The sequence below is a fragment of the Eriocheir sinensis genome, chromosome 60, assembly GCF_024679095.1.
Source record: "Eriocheir sinensis breed Jianghai 21 chromosome 60, ASM2467909v1, whole genome shotgun sequence".
Taxonomy (NCBI): Eukaryota; Metazoa; Arthropoda; class Malacostraca; order Decapoda; family Varunidae; genus Eriocheir; species Eriocheir sinensis.
Genome location: NC_066568.1, coordinates 9,569,969 through 9,589,984, shown reverse-complemented (window position 1 = coordinate 9,589,984; position 20,016 = coordinate 9,569,969). Strand labels below are relative to the sequence as shown.

General features: G+C 45.8%; 2 protein-coding genes across 3 annotated transcripts in view; one reads left to right on the top strand and one right to left on the bottom strand.

Annotated features, from left to right (window-relative positions):
- Positions 1-447: 447 nt before the first annotated feature.
- LOC126985904 (SNARE-associated protein Snapin-like) lies at positions 448-2,774 on the bottom strand. Its single transcript, XM_050841452.1, has 3 exons — positions 2,607-2,774; positions 1,521-1,686; positions 448-596 (listed from the first exon to the last, which is right to left on the bottom strand). Exons 1-3 carry the CDS (start codon positions 2,750-2,752, stop codon positions 483-485), a joined length of 426 nt encoding a protein of 141 aa, XP_050697409.1. The 5' UTR covers positions 2,753-2,774; the 3' UTR covers positions 448-482.
- A 1,029-nt stretch (positions 2,775-3,803) lies between these two features.
- LOC126985897 (importin-9-like) overlaps positions 3,804-20,016 on the top strand; it is a 17,506-nt gene continuing 1,293 nt past the window's right edge. Inside the window, exons 1-19 of one of the 2 annotated variants that reach the window (XM_050841415.1) lie at positions 3,804-3,968; positions 6,010-6,131; positions 6,517-6,605; positions 6,984-7,212; positions 7,852-8,059; positions 8,588-8,746; positions 9,206-9,357; positions 9,795-9,893; positions 10,732-10,978; positions 11,444-11,591; positions 12,494-12,860; positions 13,828-13,926; positions 14,767-14,964; positions 15,665-15,865; positions 16,484-16,672; positions 17,128-17,217; positions 17,446-17,601; positions 17,845-17,988; positions 18,158-20,016. The exon at positions 18,158-20,016 is cut by the window's right edge and continues 1,293 nt beyond it. In XM_050841415.1, the coding sequence (XP_050697372.1) occupies positions 3,839-3,968; positions 6,010-6,131; positions 6,517-6,605; positions 6,984-7,212; positions 7,852-8,059; positions 8,588-8,746; positions 9,206-9,357; positions 9,795-9,893; positions 10,732-10,978; positions 11,444-11,591; positions 12,494-12,860; positions 13,828-13,926; positions 14,767-14,964; positions 15,665-15,865; positions 16,484-16,672; positions 17,128-17,217; positions 17,446-17,601; positions 17,845-17,988; positions 18,158-18,307 (3,177 nt within the window). In that variant the 5' untranslated portion in view covers positions 3,804-3,838 and the 3' untranslated portion in view covers positions 18,308-20,016. The remainder of the gene's footprint in view (positions 3,969-6,009; positions 6,132-6,516; positions 6,606-6,983; positions 7,213-7,851; positions 8,060-8,587; positions 8,747-9,205; positions 9,358-9,794; positions 9,894-10,731; positions 10,979-11,443; positions 11,592-12,493; positions 12,861-13,827; positions 13,927-14,766; positions 14,965-15,664; positions 15,866-16,483; positions 16,673-17,127; positions 17,218-17,445; positions 17,602-17,844; positions 17,989-18,157) is intronic. The other variant, XM_050841416.1, reaches the window with a different exon arrangement.

Below are 20,016 nucleotides of genomic sequence, written 5' to 3'. Positions count from 1 at the left end.
AGTCTTCTCTGTGCCTCTCTGAAAAGCCTCTCGTTGGGAAGTTCCTAGGATTCTCAAGGACTGCTTTGTGACCCTAGTAATAGTTTAACCCGACCAGCGCCATAAGAGGGAAAAACAACCATGGAAACCCAGTTAGTCTTCTCTGTGGGCTTGGGAAATGGTAGTATACGGAGCCTGATAGGTTTAATTGTATGGACCCTAGCCGTTACAGACACAACATTATACTGATATGGGATTAAATATATTTCTAGCGAGTATTTGGTAGCATATGGTAACCTGGAATGTGTCTTGGGCTTGGGAGGGAGAGAGGGGGGAAGGAAGGAGGGAAGGAGGAAGAGAGAGAGGTAGAATTATATAGATTGAGGAGGGAAAGAAGGAAAGAGAAGATAAATGGAGGGAGGTGGAATGACAGAGGAAGAAAAGTTGGAAGAAGGGAAGACTTGGGGACAGCAGAAGGAGGTGGAGGCAAGGAGAGGGTGGATCTAAGGGGCGTGGAGTGAGGTGGAGGGCGTGGATGAGGGCGAGGGTGACTCCAGCAGGGCGCGGCGTCGGGCGTTCTCCTTGTTGACTTGTGTATGTAGCTTGTTGAGGCGGTCCTGGGAGGGAGAGAGGGAGAGATGATTACTGTGTTCTTTCCTTAACTATTTATCTATCTATCTATCCACAGCTCTGAGTATGAGGGAGAGAGAGAGAGAGAGAGAATTATTTAGTTCATTAATTAACTATCTAGCTATTTATAGTTTAATTGGGTGCAAAACTGTAGAACTACCCTCCTTTCTTTTCCATGTATTATTCTAAGATATAATTTTTCTATACATCCCAGTGCAAAATCAAACTATCATTATTATCATAGTTATCAAATGCCTATGTAGGTTTGACATTTATATACTTGTGGCAAATTTTTCTTCTTATCCTGTATTTTTTTTAGATATCTTTTGTTGTACTGTCAGTCAGTGTCCCTAAGTGCTTATATCTTCTGTGACTACATTTTCTTTTGCTGTTGGTCTGCTGCCCTAAGTGTAACCATATCTATTGTTCCTTTACTAATCCATGTCCCTAACTGTTTTATATCTTTAGTTTTCCTGTCAATCCCTTCCCTTAAGTTCCCTCTATGGTCTGGGTCCTTTAGTGCAAGACAAGGTTTAATGAAGAGATTTTCTATTCTCTTTTTCTATTACTCTCTTGGTCCCACACGTTCTCTGCATGTATCGAAACACACGAGAAATTAATCACAACAAGGAGAGGGTATTCCCCGGCTGCCTGGGATTGAACCTGCGACCAGCGTGACGGGAGAGCCACTCCTTCCCGAGTCGGCCAAAGAGGCACCCCATGGCTAAGTGGGTTATGGGAGGCTCGTTCATCAGGCATAGTCGCCGCACTACAAAGGGACCACAGAGGGCTGCCGCTGCCACTGCACCTTTTGTTTTATCGTTAGTCTGTGTACCTTTAAACATCATTAGTTCCCACATTGGTCATATCCTTTAGTTCAAGACGAAGACCACAGAGGACCGCCGCCTTACCTGTGTGTTCTGCAGGATGTTGTTGACCACTACGACGCGTCTCTTGGCGTTCTGCAGCTTCTTGATGTAGGAATCCAGCTGCAGCGGACACTTGCTCTGCTCCTGTATTCGAGAGAGCTCTGCTGCCAGGCCCTCAAGCTGCTGGTGGAGCTCACTTTGGCTCACCCTAAGGACAAGAGGTCAAGGGTCAAGGGTCAGGCTGCACAGAGGTAAAAGGTAAAGTCTCTAAGCCCTCAGCCCTGCCTATCTAAGTTTACTTCACACTCTTGTCTGCCAGCCCACCCCAGCCTCTCCCTGCCAGCCTACAGCCCCTGCCACCCTATTCCAGACCCTGCTAGCCCCAGCCCCTGCCAGACTCACCACCAGCCCAGTCCACAATCTTGCCTGACACTCCAGCCCCTGCCAGCCCAGTCCAGCCTCAGACAGCCCAGTCCAGCCCCTGCCAGCCCAGTCCAGCCTCAGACAGCCCACCCTAGCCCCTGACAGCCCAGTCCAGCCCCTGCCAGCCCAGCCCAGCCTCAGACAGCCCACCCTAGCCCCTGACAGCCCAGTCCAGCCCCTGCCAGCCCAGTCCAGCCTCAGACAGCCCACCCTAGCCCCTGCCAGCCCAGTCCAGCCCCTGCCAGCCCAGCCCAGCCCCTACCAGCCTGTTCTGAGCCTGGCAGGGGCAGCCTCCACATTATCTTGGGCAGGGCAGGGCAGGTACAGGCCACACAGAGTCCTGCACCACCCTGCCTGGCCTGTCCCTGCCCATGGCCACAGCTGACAGGCCCTGAGGAAGGCTGTCCTGCCCTCAACCCATGGCCCTCACCTGCCCATGGCCACAGCTGACAGGCCCTGAGGAAGGCTGTCCTGCCCTCAACCCATGGCCCTCACCTGCCCATGGCCACAGCTGACAGGCCCCGAGGAAGGCTGTCCCGCCCCCCGCCCATGGCCCTCCTGGCACTGACACTGGCCCTCACCCCCTACCCCTTACCCATGGCCCTCCTGGCACTGACCCTCAACCCTTGCCCTTAACCCATGGCCTGGCACTGTCCGCCCCCCGCCCTCCGCCCATGGGCCACCCGGCACCGCCATGGCCCTCACCTGGTGGCCCTCACGCGGTCGTCCAGCTGGTCCAGGCACGGCTTCAGCAGCCCCACGATGCCGTCCACCAGCGCGTCCCTCGTGGGCGACACAAGGTCCTCGGTTCGCTCGTCCACTGAGGTGCACGTACTCTCCGTGTCCGCCATCTTGCACTCTGTAAAAGCCTTATTTTAAAACCTATCGGCTCCTGAAAAACCTATACAAGAACATGTCGGGGTATTTAAGGCACAGAAAATCATATATAATGGACGTGATGATAAGTTTCAACACTAAAAACCCATAGAAATACCCCTTGAGTAACCCTTATATATTTGGACCTCAGAAAAGCCTGTAATGGAGTAGTTAATATAAAAAATCATAAAAGAACAACGTGATGATAACTTAGAGCTCTAAAACACTATAAAATCCCGCATATAGGAGCCTCAAGTCAACCACTGAGAAAGCCTTATTTGAACCTTAGAAGAGCCTATTAAAGGGTAGATAAGATGTAAGAAATCATATATAAAATAGGAAAATAATGCAATAGTAACCTTGAGCACTAAAAACCTTAAAAATCCTCTAAAAAGCCCCGTATGAGACAGAGAAAACCTTATTTGGAGTGTGGAAAAGCTTGTAATGGACTAATTAATACACAGAAAATCATAGAATAACAGTGAAATCATAATCTTAAGCTCTAAAGCACTATAAAATCCCTAAAAACACCGCAATCTTGAGCTCTAAAAATCTTAAAAATTCGAAAACTCTATTTGGAGCGTAGAAAAGCCAGCAATGGACTAGTTAATACACGGAAAATCATAGAAAAACAGTGAAATCATAATCTTGAGCTCTAAACCACTATAAAATCCCTAAAAACACCGCAATCTTGAGCTCTAAAAATCTTAAAAATTCGAAAACTCTATTTGGAGCGTAGAAAAGCCAGCAATGGACTAGTTAATACACGGAAAATCATAGAAAAACAGTGAAATCGTAATACTGAGCTCTAAATCACCATAAAATCCGTAATCTTGAGTTCTAAAAAGCCCGGAATGAGACAGAGAAAACCTTATTTGGAGCGTGGAAAAGCCTGTAACGAGCTATTTAATACACGAAAAATCATAGAAAAAATAGCTAAATCATAATCTTGAGCTCTAAAGTACTAAAACTCCCTTAAAATCCCGTAAATGATCTCCCGTCCCGAGGGCAAGACTAGCCATCCTCTCTCGGGGTCTCGGCCAGTGTCCAATGCCGTGGTGATGGCGGGCGCGGACGTGAGCGGCGGCCTGCGGGACGCGCTCATAGACAACCTTAACAACATCCTCTCACCACAGGCGGAGGTGCGACGGGCGGCGGAGGAACAAATACATGTGTTGGAGGTGACGGAAGGTGAGGAGGAGGCTGGAGAAGGCGGGGAGAGGTGGAGGAAGGGGAGGCATGGCGGGCTGCGTGGAGGGAAACGGAGACAAAAGTGGAGGAATATAAGGGAAGGGTGGAGAGAATGGAGAGAAAAGTGGAGGATTATGACCTGACCTGACCTGTGGAGGGACGGGAAGGGTGAAAGAGGCGTAGGGTCCTTGGCCGCGAGGGAGGCATGGAGGGAACAGAAAAACTTAAGTGGAGGATTATGAAGGATTATGCTCTTTTCTGTGACCTGACCTGACCTGTGGAGGGACGGAAGGGAGGAAGAAAGTGGAAGAGGCGGAGGAGTTCAGGCCGCGAGGGAGACATGGAGGGAACAGAAAAACTTAAGTGGAGGATTATGAAGGATTATGCTCTTTTCTGTGACCTGACCTGACCTGTGGAGGGACGGAAGGGAGGAAGAAGGTGGAAGAGGCGGAGGAGTTAAGGCCGCGAGGGAGGCATGGAGGGAACAGAAAAACTTAAGTGGAGGATTATGAAGGATTATGCTCTTTTCTGTGACCTGACCTGACCTGTGGAGGGATGGAAGGGAGGAAGAAAGTGGAAGAGGCGGAGGAGTTCAGGCCGCGAGGAAGGCGTGGAGGGAACAGAAAAAACTTAAGTGGAGGATTATAAAGGATTATGCTCTTGTCTGTGACCTGACCTGACCTGTGGAGGGACGGAAGGGAGGAAGAAAGTGGAAGAGGCGGAGGAGTTCAGGCCGCGAGGGAGGCGTTGAGGGAACTGATCCACAAGACAAGGATTATAAGTATGCTGTGTCTGTGCCTGACGGGGGGACACAGTGCTCGTGAGATACAGATTGTAATACGTACTGGGCATGGCTCAGGAAAAAAATAAATTAGATTATTAAACACATTTGAAGGCATCAGTGCACCCTCTATGAGCACTGACTCCCATACCTCTTAAACTATTATTAACCTAGTAGCAGCGGGGATCATGTTTCTTAATGGTCCCTCTAAGCGAGAAAAATGAGAAAAAATCACCCCTCACACAAACCATTCCATAATATATATATATCAAAGCATTTGTGATCAGATTATGTATCATCTATTTTTTGGGGGTTTAAATCATGGCACAAATTTGGCCCGTCGCTGCTACATGGTAAAGCCACAAATTTGGCCCGTCGCTGCTACACGGTAAAGCCACAAATTTGGCCCGTCGCTGCTACACGGTTAAGCCACAAATTTGGCCCGTCGCTGCTACCGGGTTAAACTATCATTATAAGTAAGCAAACAGCACCAAGAAATACCTGAAGAATATATCCAGCAACCTTCCGAAGTTGACCTCTCTTTTGGCCACTCCTCTGAGCGCTTTTTGTGGGAGCAGTGAGTAGCGGGCTTTTTTTCATCATTGTTTCCTTTTTTTTTTTGCCCTTGAGCTGTTTCTTCTGCTGTAAAAGAAAAGAAAAAACTGAGAGCCTTGTAAGGGATGAAAAAGGAAGAACTGGTAAAGGTTTTCAGTTGGGATACAAGATTGTGGAGGGAAGAAATGGAGAAGAAATTTAATCTTCATGTCTACAGAGTGGGAAAATGAGATGGGAACTATGGATGCATTTTATGACAACACTCCAGCATCAGCATTATTTTTGGGGGCCAGATCCAACTGTCTGAATTTAAGAGACAGGAAAAGACACACAAGAGAGGAAAAAATGTTTAGTTTGTGGGGCAGAAAGGGAGGAGTTGCACACTTTTTCCCAATACAGTTGTCCCTCGAATAGTACGGTTTTGGTTTTATGTGGATTTTCTAAGAAGATTTTTTAGGATTTTTAAATTTCCCAACGAGCAGTTAATTTAAAAATCCTAAAAGATCATCTATGACAATCCGTATAAAACTGAAACTGTACTATTTGAGGAACGACTGTACTACTACTGCTACTACTACCATGATGATTTAAAACAGAGCCAATCCCATGACTCATAATGAAATGACTCGTTTTATCTGAGAGAAAATATAATTACTAACACTTTTAATACTACCACTACCAGTGCTAATAATAACTGCACCCCAGAGTTTGGCGTGCACCTGGTTGAGCTGACGCTGGACCGCAGTGGTCCGCTCCCCATCCGGCAGCTGGCCTCCGTCCTCCTGAAGCAGTATGTGGAGGCTCACTGGTCCACAGAGTCAGACAAGGTGAGGACAAACTACTGTATGTTGTAATGCTCTCTGTTTGAGCATTATATGAGGAGGGAGAAGAAAATGAACAGATAAATGATTAATATTGTAATAGCAAGAGCAGATAAAAACTCCTGCTAACTATTTGCAGGAGTTTATATTGCCAGAGATTTTTTTCTTTTGCCTTTTCATTTTTGTTTTCTTGTTTTCTTTCGCTCCTGAGCTGCCTCCTTTATTGTAAAAACATATGTGTGTTGTGCTGTTATCATTTCACCATTAATGAAGAAGAAAGATGAAAATAATAATAGAATAATGAGCAAATGAAGAGCAAATGATAATAAATGAAGGAAAATGTTACGTAGCCATGATTAACCTCCTCTGTGTGTGTGTGTTTGTCTGTCAGTTCCGTGTTCCCGTGTGTCCAGACCATGCCAAGGCCAAGATCCGGGAGCTCTTGCCGCATGGCCTTCATGAACCCATTAGCAAAGTCCGGTGAGTGTTGCTATTGTTGTTATTTTATTTTATTGTGCTTCTTTTTTAATATTAATATCCCTCTAGCTCTCAAATTATTTCTCTATCAGTTAATGTTTTTCTATTTAGTATTACATAATCTTTTTTACTCAGGGCTATTTTTTCCTTCTTCCCATCAGGCATTTATTATTTTTTCATATTTTCTTATTTCTGTTATTTACTAATTTATTACTTTTTATCAACAAGTATTTTCTTCTTCCATTTTTTCCTTTTTATCAACACACTTTCCTCCTTTTTATCTCACACAACACCTCAATCTTTCCTTAATATTCTTACCTATATATTTTTTTCTCTTTCACCAACGAATCATTTATCACTTTTCTCATTGCTTCCGTCCAGGTCGTCGGTGGCGTACGCAATCTCTGCCATCGCACACTGGGACTGGCCTGACCAATGGTGCGGCCTCTTTGACCTCCTGATGGCGGCCCTAAAGACAGGTCAGGAGGCGCCGGTCCACGGGGCAATGCGCGTCCTGACAGAGTTCTCGCGCGACCTCACTGACCAGCACATCCCTCAGGTTGCACCCGTCATCCTGCCAGAGATGTACAGGATATTCTGCGAGGAGGAGGTGAGCCTGTGTGTGTGTGTGTGTGTGTGTCTAATTCACCACGGCCTGATCACATGTTGGACTCGTAATCGCCAGCAGGTACTCTCCCAACTTGAGCAAGTGTTTACCTATTTGTATCTATGCTCTTTATTATGTGTATGTGTGTGTGTGTAATTCTCCATGGTCTGATCACGTTTACCTTGCCTATACCTTCAGAAATACAGTACTAGACAAGGAGCCATTTCCACTTTATTTAGGAACTCAGAAATACACTCTTCCTTTCTTCCTTCAGTATACACAAACACTCGTTTTCTCTCTTTCCTCCTGCTGATATACACCAACACGCGCTCGCTTTCGCTCCCTCTCAGAAATACGTCAACACATTCTCTCTGTCCTTCTTCACTGATACACTCAGACTCTTTCCCTTTCCTCTTTCAATAATACACAAACTCTTTCTTTCCTCCTGCAGAAATACACAAACACTCTCTTTCCTTTCAGAAACACACACCAACACTCCCTTGCTGTTTCTCCTTTTCAGAAATACACACACTAACACTCTCACCCTATGAGAAACACTCGCTAACACTCTTCCCTCTCTCAGAAACGCAAACATTTTCTCTACTTCCAAAAACACACCAACACTCATTCTCTCCCCTTCAGAAATACGGCATCCGCACTCGTGGCCGCGCCGTCGAGATCTTCAGCACCCTTGCCAACCTGATCTGCATGATGGGGGAGTACAACCGCAGCCTGGCCAAGACCCTGCTGTACCCCACCCTGCCAGCCTTCACCCAAGCGCTCGTCAAGGGTCTCCAGACTCCTGACGGCTTCACCTCAGACTCGGGGCTCAAAAAGGAGATACTGAGTGGTGAGTACAAGGAGAAGGGTGAGGTTGGGGGAGTGAGTTTATTTATCTATTTAATTGTTTACAATCATGGTTACCTGCATCAGTTTATATATATCATTCTCTCCCTCTTATTCTTCTTTTGCCACTGTCTTTAACCTAACCTAGCCTAACCAAACCAAGCCAAGCCAAGCTAATTAACCAAGCCAGATCACACTAACACACCCTCTCACGCTGTAAATATCCGTCTCCTAACCAAACTAACCTAACCCAACCAAACCAAACCAAACCTAACCTAACCTAACCAAGCCAACCTAACCTCACCTTGCCTAACCAAACCAACTCAACCTAACCTAACCTAACCAAACCTTGCCTAGCCTAACCAAACCAACCCAACCTAACCTAACCTAACCTAACCAAACCAACCCAACCTAACCTAACCTAGCTTAACCAAACCAACCTAACCTAACCTAGCCTAACCAAACCAATCCAACCTAACCTAACCTAGCCTAACCAACCCACATATATAAACACGCCCTCAACTCTCCACAGCCCTGACGGTGTTGATGAAGAACGTGCCTAAGCAGATGGGGCAGTACTTGGGTGAGGTGCTGGGTCCCGTGTGGCAGACCCTCACCACCAGCGCCGAGACCTACGTTAACACAACCGTCAACGCCAGGGAGGACGCAGATGACCCGGTGGACTCTGACGGTGAGAGAGAGAGAGAGAGAGAGAGAGAGAGAGAGAGAGAGAGAGAGAGAGAGTAAATACTAGAGAAATAGAAGGATTGATTGATAGAGGAAGAGAGAGTGAGGAATTGATAGACAGAGAGAGGGAGAGAGAGAGAGAGAGAGAGAGAGAGAGAGAGAGAGAGAGAGAGAGAGAGAGAGAGAGAAGGATTGATAGAGGAAGAGAGAATGAGGAATTGATAGACAGAGAGAGAGAGAGAGAGAGAGAGAGAGAGAGAGAGAGAGAGAGAGAGAGAGAGAGAGAGAGAGAGAGAGAGAGAGAGAGAGAGAGAGAGAGAGAGAGAGAGCAGGCAAAATTCCTATCTTAAGAACATCATAATAACAGAAAAAATAACATATATAAAAAAGAAAGAAATAACAATAATAAGTGTATATATCTCTCTTATTTATTTATTTACTTCTTCATCCTCCTCTTCATCAGGCGAGGTCCTAGGCTTCGAGAATCTTGTGTTCACCATCTTCGAGTTCGTTCACGCGTTGGTGGAGACAACAAAGCACAAACAGCTGGTGCGGCGCGGCGTGGCGGACCTCGTATACTACCTGTTGTTATACATGCAGATGACCGAGGACCAGGTGAGTGGGGGGTAGGAGGGAGAGAGGAAGAATGAGGAGGAAGGGAGGGAGGGAGGTTGTGTTTTTGTATGTCTTCTTTCTTCTTTCCTTTCCTTCTTTTTTTCCTTTAGTATAATAGTTTTTATCATACTTTTCTTCTATTTGAATGTGTCTCCTTCCTCCTCCTCCTCCTCCTCTCCTTTCCTTCCTTCCATCAGCTTTATCATCCTTCTCCTCTTCTCTTTTTGTCTCTCTTCTTATATTTATCATCCCCCTTATTTTTACTCTTCTGTCTCTTCTGCTTTCCATTATTCTTCATGTTTTCTTCTTCATTCAACACCCTTATTTTCCCTTATGGGGTGGAATGGACTGTGTTATGAGTCTCTCAGTCTGTATATATATATGGTTTTCTCTTCCATCTCACTGTCTTACTCTGGTCCTGTTCCTTCTGATGCCAGATTGAGAACTGGACCAACAACCCGGATGCCTTTGTTGAGGATGAGGATGAGGACAGCTTCGCATACTCCGTCAGAATCTCCGCCCAAGACCTGCTGCTGGTGAGGGGATACATCTATACACACTGGAAACTCAGCAACACTTGATTTGACACTCGCAATACAAAAACGCCAAATATCAACAATGGCAACACACACTAACACCATATTTTACCCTGGCAACACACACTAACACCATATTTTACCCTGGCAACACACACTAACACCATATTTTACCCTGGCAACACACACTAACACCATATTTTACCCTGGCAACACACACTAACACCATATTTTACCCTGGCAACACACACTAACACCATATTTTACCCTGGCAACACACACACTAACACCATATTTTACCCTGGCAACACACACACTAACACCATATTTTACCCTGGCAACACACACTAACACCATATTTTACCCTGGCAACACACACACTAACACCATATTTTACCCTGGCAACACACACACTAACACCATATTTTACCCTGGCAACACACACTAACACCATATTTTACCCTGGCAACACACACTAACATAAAATTTTACCCTGGTAGCACACACTAACACCATATTTTACCCTGGCAACACACACACTAACACCATATTTTACCCTGGCAACACACACTAACATCAAATTTTACCCTGGCAACACAGCAACAATGATTTTTTCCCCTTTGATATATTGGTTTTGCCCATGAAGTGCCTTCTTTGCTGTCAAAAATAATTAATAAGGAACAAATTTCACTTAACTGCCAATATAAAAAGCATACCAAAATTAATTACTGTCAACACACACAAAAAAATAAATAAATAGAAATAAATATACTGACCGAGAACTACCTTAGGGCTGTCGAACCTCCCTCTTTGACCTCTCCTTCCTCCTCCTCCCCAGGCGTTGTGTCAGGAGCTGGCCGAGGAGTGTGGTCAGGGGCTGGTGGTGGCGGTGGGCAGACACTTGGAACGTGCAGCAGGTCAGAGGGCGGCCGGTGACCCTGCCTGGTGGAAGACACACGAGGCCGTCATGCTTGCCCTGGGATCAGTCCGCGACCTCATACTGGACCAGGTCGCCAAGGGTCACCTCCAGTTTGACCTGACGAACTTCATTCAGTCGGTGGTGCTGGCGGACCTTGACCCAAACTGTGAGTGGGGTGGATGACTGGCTATGTTTTGGGTGCTATTATCCTGTCTGGTTATTTGTTTATACAGCCAAACCTGAACATCCGTGTATTTAGCATTGCAGTGTCGGTGTAGCTCGTAGATATTATAAAGTTTAAGATTTGGGTATCCACTTTTGATACTCGCCACCTATCAGCAGATATCCCCAGGTGTGTCTGTTACCTGACCTCCAAGGATGTTAAGGTTTGATTGTATTTGCAGTCTTCCCATAACATCTGCAAGTTTGAATTTCCTTCAGTATGTGTTGCCCCTCCTACAATCACTCCTTTTCATAAACACGTAGAGGTAAAGAAAAGGCGTTTGTGTATCTTCAAAAACATATAGGACCAAAGAAAAGCCGTTTGCGTATCTTCAGAAACATTAAAATTAGTACCAAAGAATAATAATGAAAAGCAAACATGATAACTGTGATTCCTCGTCTCCCCCAGTCTCTCCGTTCCTGTCCGGGCGAGCGTTGTGGTGCGGCAGTCGGTTCGGCCAGGCGGTGACGGAGGAGATGCTTGACCGGTTCCTGCAGGCCACCATCTCGGCCCTCAACCACTCCCCCAGCCCCATCATCAGGGTGTCGGGCGTTAGGTGAGTCTTCGTTGGACCTCGGTTGATTATTCCTGTCGCTAATCGTTCAGTTCCTTGTGTTATTTATGTTACTGGTTTCTGTCTTTCTTTTTCCTTTAATTTTTGTCTTTTCCGTCGCTTATTCTTTCAGTTTCTTGCTATTTATTTGCTTCTAATTTCTATCTTTCTTTTCATTTCCCTTTTTTGGTTCTTTTTTGTCTCTTTCATGCTTCAGTTTCTTGTGTTTTTTATTTGTTACTAATTTAGATCTTTCTTTTTCCTTTAATTTTTTGTCTTTGTCTCATGCATTGTTTCTTTCATTATTTCTTTTTCTGTCTTCTTCCTCTCCTTCTTTATCGATCTTTCCCTCTCTATGGTTTTGGTTCTCTCTCAGTCGTCTGTTATCTCCATTTTTCTTGTTATTTGTCTTTTTCCTCCTTTATTATCCGTTTTCTCCATCTCCCTTTTATCTCTCCTATGTAGTTTTCTCTTTCATTCTTATTTTCATTCTTTTAATTTTCTTTCAAGTGTAGATTTTTTCCTTCTCTCTTTCGATCTTCATTTGTTGTATCAATATTTCATTCTAACCTAACTTAACCTCTCGTACCCCTAGAGCTGTGTATCAATATTTCATTCTGACCTAACCTAACCTCTCTCTCTCCCTACCCCTAAAGCTGTGTATCGATATTTCATTCTGACTTAACCTAACCTCTCTCTCGCCCTACCCCTAAAGCTGTGTGTATCAATATTTCATTCTGACCTAACCTAACCTCTCTCTCTCCCTACCCCTAAAGCTGTGTGTATCAATATTTCATTCTGACCTAACCTAACCTCTCTCTCTCCCTACCCCTAAAGCTGTGTGTATCGATATTTCATTCTGACCTAACCTAACCTAACTTAACCTGTCTCTCCTATACCCCTAGAGCTGTGTGGGGTTTCTGCGACTACCTCAAGGGGAGCGGACGGCCGGGGGCACTCCAGGCATACCTCCCTTCCATCCTCGACGGGCTGGTCAACCTAGCAACCCAGGCGTCGTCCGAAGTCCTCTCGCTCATCCTGGAAACCTGCTGCACTGTTGTTTCGGTCGACGCCAGTTTTACCGCAGCAAACGTCGGCCGGATTTCTACCCTGTGCCTGGCGGTGTTTATCAAGGCAAATAATGACCCTGTGTTGGTGGCCCTTGTGCAGGATGTCGTGAGGGAGTTGTGCGCAAGTCCAGCCTGCTCCACGACCCTACAGACCAAGTTCATCCCTACTCTAGCATCGATTCTCAACGCCTCGACGGACAAGGTGAGTCAGGAAGGAGGATGTTTTTGTGTTTTTTTCGCTCATTATTCGCTGTTTGGCATTTCTTGTGGTTTGTGTCAGTGTATTTTTTTTTTTTTCCTGTTATTTTTTTCTTGTTTTCTTTTTTTTTTTTTTATATATCTTTGACTTGTAATTTGTGTTTTTGTAATTTTCTTTTTTTCTTCTTTTATGTTCTTGTTTTCTCTCGTGTTCTGTATTTTTTTCCTTTTTTTGAACTCCCTGACTCTTGTATTTTGTGTTTTTGTAATTTAATTTTTGTCCTATATCCTTATGTCTCTTATCTTATATCTTTTATGTGTATTTTTTATTGTTTTGTCCTTGTTATATCCTCCGTCGCCTCTTCCTTCTTTTGCTTGTGTTACGAAAGGAGAAACGCCAAAATTTCTGTACGAAAGGCAATTAGTTCTTTAAGGTCTTTCGTGAGTTGTTTTTCATTATCCGTAAGTCCATAATTTCCCCTTTGAATACGATGTTTTACACTCAGACGAATGTCCAACTTTAAGCTTCTAACAATTTCAGTAGCTCGTTCGTATCTCCAAGCGTAGATACAGAGACTAGGATATGTTTACGTATAGCCCACTGTACACAACTCTATAGGAAAGTACAAAAGTATAATTGGTAGCTCATATATCCAGGCAGGTCATTGTAAACGAGCGTAGATAGAGACTGGGGTATGTTTCTTGTATCGGCATCAAACGAAGAGGTGAAGTTTTTAACCATTCTTACCCTCGATGAACAAGTTTTTCCATCTATTCTCCATCCCTGTAGTTTTTCTCTGTATCAACATGATATCAAGAACTTAATCATTCATATCCTCTATCCACACACTTACCGTCCTCTCCGTATCTTCCTGGCTGCACCTCTTTCCCTCCTGGTAGTGGGTCATTGCACTGGTAGATTTGCTTTACATGGTCAAGAATCCTTTGTTAGTCTCTCGGCATTGTTACAGTCCATGGATTCAGGGCCGTGGGGCTCCCAGGCGGGCGGGGGAGGCGGAAGCACTCACTCATCCTCGGACCAAGACTCACACTTAGAATCAATAACTTATGTAAGTCTATATAGATCTTTTTATAACCTTGAAGTTATTTTGTTTTGTATAATCTGCGTTTTGCCGTAAGTCGAGTGTTACGGCTACGGCGAGTTTTCTGGGAATGGATAAGCTGAACTATACTAGGATATTCAACAGACATGAGTTCAACTTGACCCGGTAGCTGCAGGGATCATGTTTCTTAACCCGGTAGCAGCGGGGATCATGTTTCTTAAAGGCCCTTCCCTCTAAGCGAGAAGAATGAGAAAAAAATCATCACTCACGCAAACTATTTCATAATACATATCAACGCATTTGTGATCAGTTCATGTATCATCTATTTTGTGGGGCTTATATCATGGCAGAAATTTGGCCCGTCACTGCTACACGGTAAAGCCACAAATTTGGCTCGTCACTGCTACCAGGTTAACGATTGGTTCCTCCCGTAATGTAACTCAACGTAACCCGAGAAACAGCTACATGTTACAGGAAGCTTTGCCATTCATCCCTAGCTATTATTGACCTTAGGAAGGGATTCTCGTAAGACATATTATCCCAAGGAACAGCTGTGTGTGAGAGAGATCGGTTCTCATTCATACCCACCCATTAAACCCATGATGTCCTTCTCGGCACCCACCCTCATCGTAAGGCAAGGATACTTCCATCACTGTATAAAAACAAACCGAGAAACAGCAGTGATGATAGGAAAGCTCATTACTCAATCATCCTTAACTCTTCCTAAAAAAATGAAAAAAAAGCCAAATAAAAGAAATAAAGGTCAAGAAACAGCTGTGTGATAAATATGAAACCTTACCACTCACTCAGCTCCTTCTCACCCCCTCACCCTTCCCTCCCCCCTAGGTCCCCCCAGGCATGCAGGCGGTGGCCCTGGACATGCTGGAGGTGATGGTGCGCTCCTCCACGCCCCCGCTGGGTGAGCCACTCCTGGGGGTGGCCTTCCCCGCGGTGCTGCAGAGGACGCTCAACACTGACGACAACTCAACGCTGCAGAACGGAGGGGAGTGTCTGAGGGCATATGTCTCGGTTGCCCCGGAACAGGTGGGTGAAGGGGGCAGGGAGGTATGGGCTGTGTGGGTACTGTGCAGAGGGGTATTTCTGTGCGTGAATGTGTGTGTGTGTGTGTGTGTGTGTGTGTGTAGTTTATTGTTTTTGTATGTTTGTAAAATAATGCTGTATTTACCTAGTTTACTTAATTGTAGTTTTACAGGGCCTGGGCTTTACGCTCTTGTGGTCCTGTCTCCGTATCTGCATATATCCAACTGTGTGTGTGTGTGTGTGTGTGTGTGTGTGATTTATTATATCATAGTGTATCCTTGTGTGTGTGTGTGTATTTACCTAGTTGTGTGTGTGTGTGTGTGTATGTATTTACCTAGTTGTGTGTGTGTGTGTATTTACCTAGTTGTGTGTGTGTGTGTGTGTGTGTGTGTGTGTGTGTGTGTGTATTTACCTAGTTGTGTGTGTGTGTGTGTGTGTGTGTGTGTGTATTTACCTAGTTGTGTGTGTGTGTGTGTGTGTGTGTGTTTCACAATACTTTATTCCTATGTTTCTATGACGTTCTTATTCTCCAATTACATTTTTTCATTATATTCTTTTATTATTCACTTATTTATCTTACTTTTATCATCCTTCTTCCACCCTCATATTACATTCTTCAGTACATTCTATTTTTATCCATTATTCTTTCTTTTACACATCCCGCCTCTCCTACTCTCCCTCACCCTAACCTACCCCTGTACAGGTCATAGCCTACCGTGACGCTGAGGGTCGGTCCGGCCTTCAGTATGTGGTCCAGGTGGCCACGCAGCTCCTCTCCCCGGCCACCAGCGAGCACACGGCCACCTTCGTCGGCCGCCTCATCACAGCACTCATCAGGCGGGCCGGTGACCACCTTGGGGATAACCTTGACCTTCTCCTCCGAGCCGTCCTAAGCAAGCTACAGGTGAGGGAAGGAAGGAGACTATTTCATGGAGTTGGAGTATTCGTAATGTCTTCCTAACCTTTCCCAGGGAGTGGAGAGTCTGTTAAAGAAGAGGGAAGAGGGAGAGAGTGGGAGAGGAAAAATAAACTATATGTGTGTGTGTGTGTGTGTGTGTGTATATGAATGTGTGTCCCCTTCCTAACCATTCCCAGGGATCTGAAAGCCTTTTACAAGAGGAGGAGGAGGAGAGAGAGAGAGAGAGAGAGAGAGAGAGAGAGAGAGAGAGAGAGAGAGAGAGAGAGAGAGAGAGAGAGAGAGAGAGAGAGATTAGGTTAGGTTAGGTTAGGATAAGGAAAAAGTTAGGCAAGGTTAGGTTAGGTTAGGTTAGGATAAGGAAAAGTTTAGGCAAGGTTAAGTTAGGTTAGGATAAGGAAAAGTTGAGGCAAGGTCAGGTTAGATTAAGGAATAAGGAAGATAAACTGTATGTGTGTGTATGTGTCTGTTTGTGTCCTCAGTTGTTCTCATATGTCCCTAACCTTTCCCAGGGAGCGGAGAGCCTGTCAATGTGTGTGTATGTGTCTGTTTGTGTCCTCAGTAGTTCTCATATAACCTAACCTAACCTAACCTAACCTTTCCCAGGGAGCGGAGAGCTTGTCAGTGGTGCAGAACCTTGTGTTGGTGTACGCCCAGCTGGTGCACTCACAGCTGGAGGGCGTCCTGAACTTCCTGGCGGGCGTTCCGGGGCCGTCAGGACAGTCGGCGCTACACTTTGTCCTGACGCAGTGGTGCTCCAAACAACACCTCTTCTTTGGGGCGTACGAGGGGAAGGTGAGGCAGGGGAGGTACAAAGGGAGGAGGAGGTGCTGGGGAAAAGAGTAGAGGGAAGGTGTGACAGAGGCATTGGAGGGGAAGACAGAATGGAGGAATGGCATGAGGAGGGGAGAGAGGGACAAGTAGTGGAGGAGAGAGTGGAGGGGAAGTATGAGGAAGCTGGTGGAGGGAGAGAGAGTGGAGGAAAGGCATAAGGGAAATAATGGAGGGACATCTGCTGTAGAAGATAGAGCTTTAACCCTTTCAATACATGACGCAGATGTCGGCGTCACAGTATGGAAAGGGTTTAGAGGAAATGGAAGAGGATTAAGATGTTTAGAAGAGGATTAAGAGATTTAAAAGAGGATTAATCCTCTTCCATTTCCTCTTAACCCTTTCCTTGCTGTGACTGAGAGGGTTAAAAGGCCCGTATTCTGAGACAGTTTCAGCTCACAGGTTCCTCTCGTCCACAGGTGAGTGCGGTGGCGCTGGCGAAGCTGCTGGAGTATGGCGTGACCTCCAATGACGCCAGGCTGCAGGGGATCATTGTGCAGGGAGACCAGGTGAGTGATTAATAAATTCCCTTCCCTCCCTCAGCTAAACTCTCCTTCCCTCACCCTCTCGGCTAGTTCTCCCTCCCTTCTCTCTCCCTCACCTTCTTCCTTAATTAAATACCCTTCTCTTCCATCTTCTCCCTATGATAAGCTCTTTTTACCTTTCTCTCTCAACTAAATCCCTTTTCCTTCCCTCTTCCACTTCCCTCAGCTAATTCTTCCTCCCCTCCCCCGCAGGTGTTCTCCCCCGAGGCGCGCGTGAGGACCCGGTCTCAGCGCATAGCCCGGCCTGAGCAGTGGACCCAAGTGCCGGTCTTGGTCAAGATCTTCAAGCTGCTCATCAACGAACTCGCCAACGCCATAGACTCGAATATGACCAAGGATGATGATGAGGTGTGTGTGTGTGTGTGTGTGTGTGTTTAATTCATACAATATCTTTTTTTATTCTATATCTATCTATCTATTTTCTCATAAGGACAAGTATAATTTACTCATACATTTCTCTATACAAGCAGTTCCTTACTCTTATGTACATTCAGGAGAGATAACAAGTCAGGAAGGAAGGGAGGAAGGGAAAAGGGATATTTGAGAGAGAGAGAGAGACACTTATTAATTCTTTCCTTCTCTTGTCTTCAGGAGAGCGAGGATGAGTGCTGGGAGGACGACGAGGAGGAGGGCCACGCCAACGGGGACGGCAGCCTGGCCTCAATGTTCGCGCCTTCCGCTGCCTTCCCGGGCTACGATGCTGACACTGTTGATGATGAAGAGGACCCTGATGCTGTGAGTGACTGGGAGGGGGAGGAGGAGAAGTAGTGTGTGTGTGTGTGTGTGTGTGTGTGTAAGTAACTGTTTGGACCACATCTCGGTAAACAAAAAACATGAAAACAAACAAAACCAAAACTATACCCTTACACCCAGCCTTAACACAGTCTATCTCTCCTCCCCCCAGGCCAGCGACCCCCTATACATCCTTGACCTTCAGCAGTACCTCACGACCTTCATCACGACCTTCGCGCAGCACCCGGCCTTCTCTGCCTTTGTGCCACACCTCAACCCACACGAACAAGAGGTCCTTCAGGGCATCGGTGTCCAGTGCTGAGAGGGCCAAGACAAGTGCCGAGGGAGGGCCAACTCAAGCAAGTGTTCTGGGGCATTAGGAATTGAGGTGGCACTGTTTATTGAGGGGTATAAGAAGGCGAAGGTAGCACTGTTTGGGGCCTACAGTGGACAGTGCCAACAGAGAGGTGACTCAAGGTAATGCCAGTGGTGAATGTGTGTCTGTTTTGAGGCACTAAGGGTTGAGATGGCACTGTTTTTAAGGGTGTTGAAGAGAGAAAGGTGTCACTGTTTGGGGCATAGATTGAACAGTGCCGATGGAAGGGTGACTCAAGGTAATGTCAGTGGTGAAAGTGTCTGTTTTGAGGCACTAAGGGTTGAGATGGCACTGTTTTTCAAGGGTGTTGGTAACCAGAGTCTGCTACCCTTTGCTTGGTTCACTGGATGTTTTGGGGGGCTGTCGGGGAAGTGGTGTTGGTTACGAGAGCATTTGGGAATGTCGGGAAACGGTCAAGTTGGGGACATGTCAAGTTGGAGACATTTCAAGTTGAGGACATGTCAAGTTGGGGACATTTCAAGTTGGGGACATGTCAAGTATGGGAAATGATCAAGTTGAGGACATGTCAAGTTGGGAAATTATCAAGTTGGGGACATTTCAAGTTGGGAAATGATCGAGTTGAGGACATGTCAAGTTGGGGACATGTCGAATTGGGGAGTTTGGGAGTTGTCAAGTTGAAGGGTTGAGGACTTTGGGAGTTGTCAAGTCAAGTGTCGGGTCTGGGAGTGAAGTCGCCTGCATCGTAAGGCATTCTGTATACACTCAAAACTGTGATGATAAGGGTTAAAAATAAGGCTCCAGGAGTACTATTAAGGTCTGTATGTCTTACCTGCAGGGACTAGCAAGCTTGAGCCAGGCTGAGGTAGGGAGGGGGGCCAAGGGAGGGAGAGACAGACCCCATAGGAATCTTTTAGGCTAATTTAAATTTGTTGAGATTTTGGTGTGTTTGGAAAGGAGGTGAAGGGAAGGGAGGTGTGTGGAGGGGAGGAGGAAGAGGAGAGTTGCCAGGAAGAATGGGTGGTAGGAGGAGAAGTGGAGGGTTGTCAGAAAGAAGAGGAGGAAGAAGTGGAGGGTTGTGAGGAAGAAAGAGGATTGTAGGAGGAGGAGGAGGAGGAAGTGGAGGGTTGTGAGGAAGGAAGAGGATGGTAGGAGGAGAGAAAGAGGAAGTGAAAATGGATAAACAAAATCAAGCAAACAAATGTAAACAAAAACAAACATAGAAATCAGTCAACACACACAGCTCCATTCACTCACAAGTCTGTTCACCTCCTTTCCTTAATTTCTAGAACAAGCATCTAACTTCTATGCCCTCAGACACAAGCCCTCCCCCTCTTGCGTCATAGTGTGGCATGGCTGACACTCCCCACCACCTAAGGCATTTGTGTAACTTGACGACAAAGAACAAAAGACATAACTTGGGGCTCTCGGTGACATGGTATATTAAGCTCCACCACACCCACCTCATGTCCACTGTGCCACTACCTGTTAACTTGAAGGGGAGTGTTACATTGCTTCACTAACTTTTGTATGCATTTAAAGGTTCAATATTTGTATACATTCAGAAACGTTAATCATCAAAGTGTATGCATATAAGAGGAACACTTGTTTGCAGTTATAGAGACGTTAGTGAGAACTCAAGGTGTATGTATTATTTAAAGGTTCACTATTTGTTTGCGTTGAGAGAGAGCTCAGTG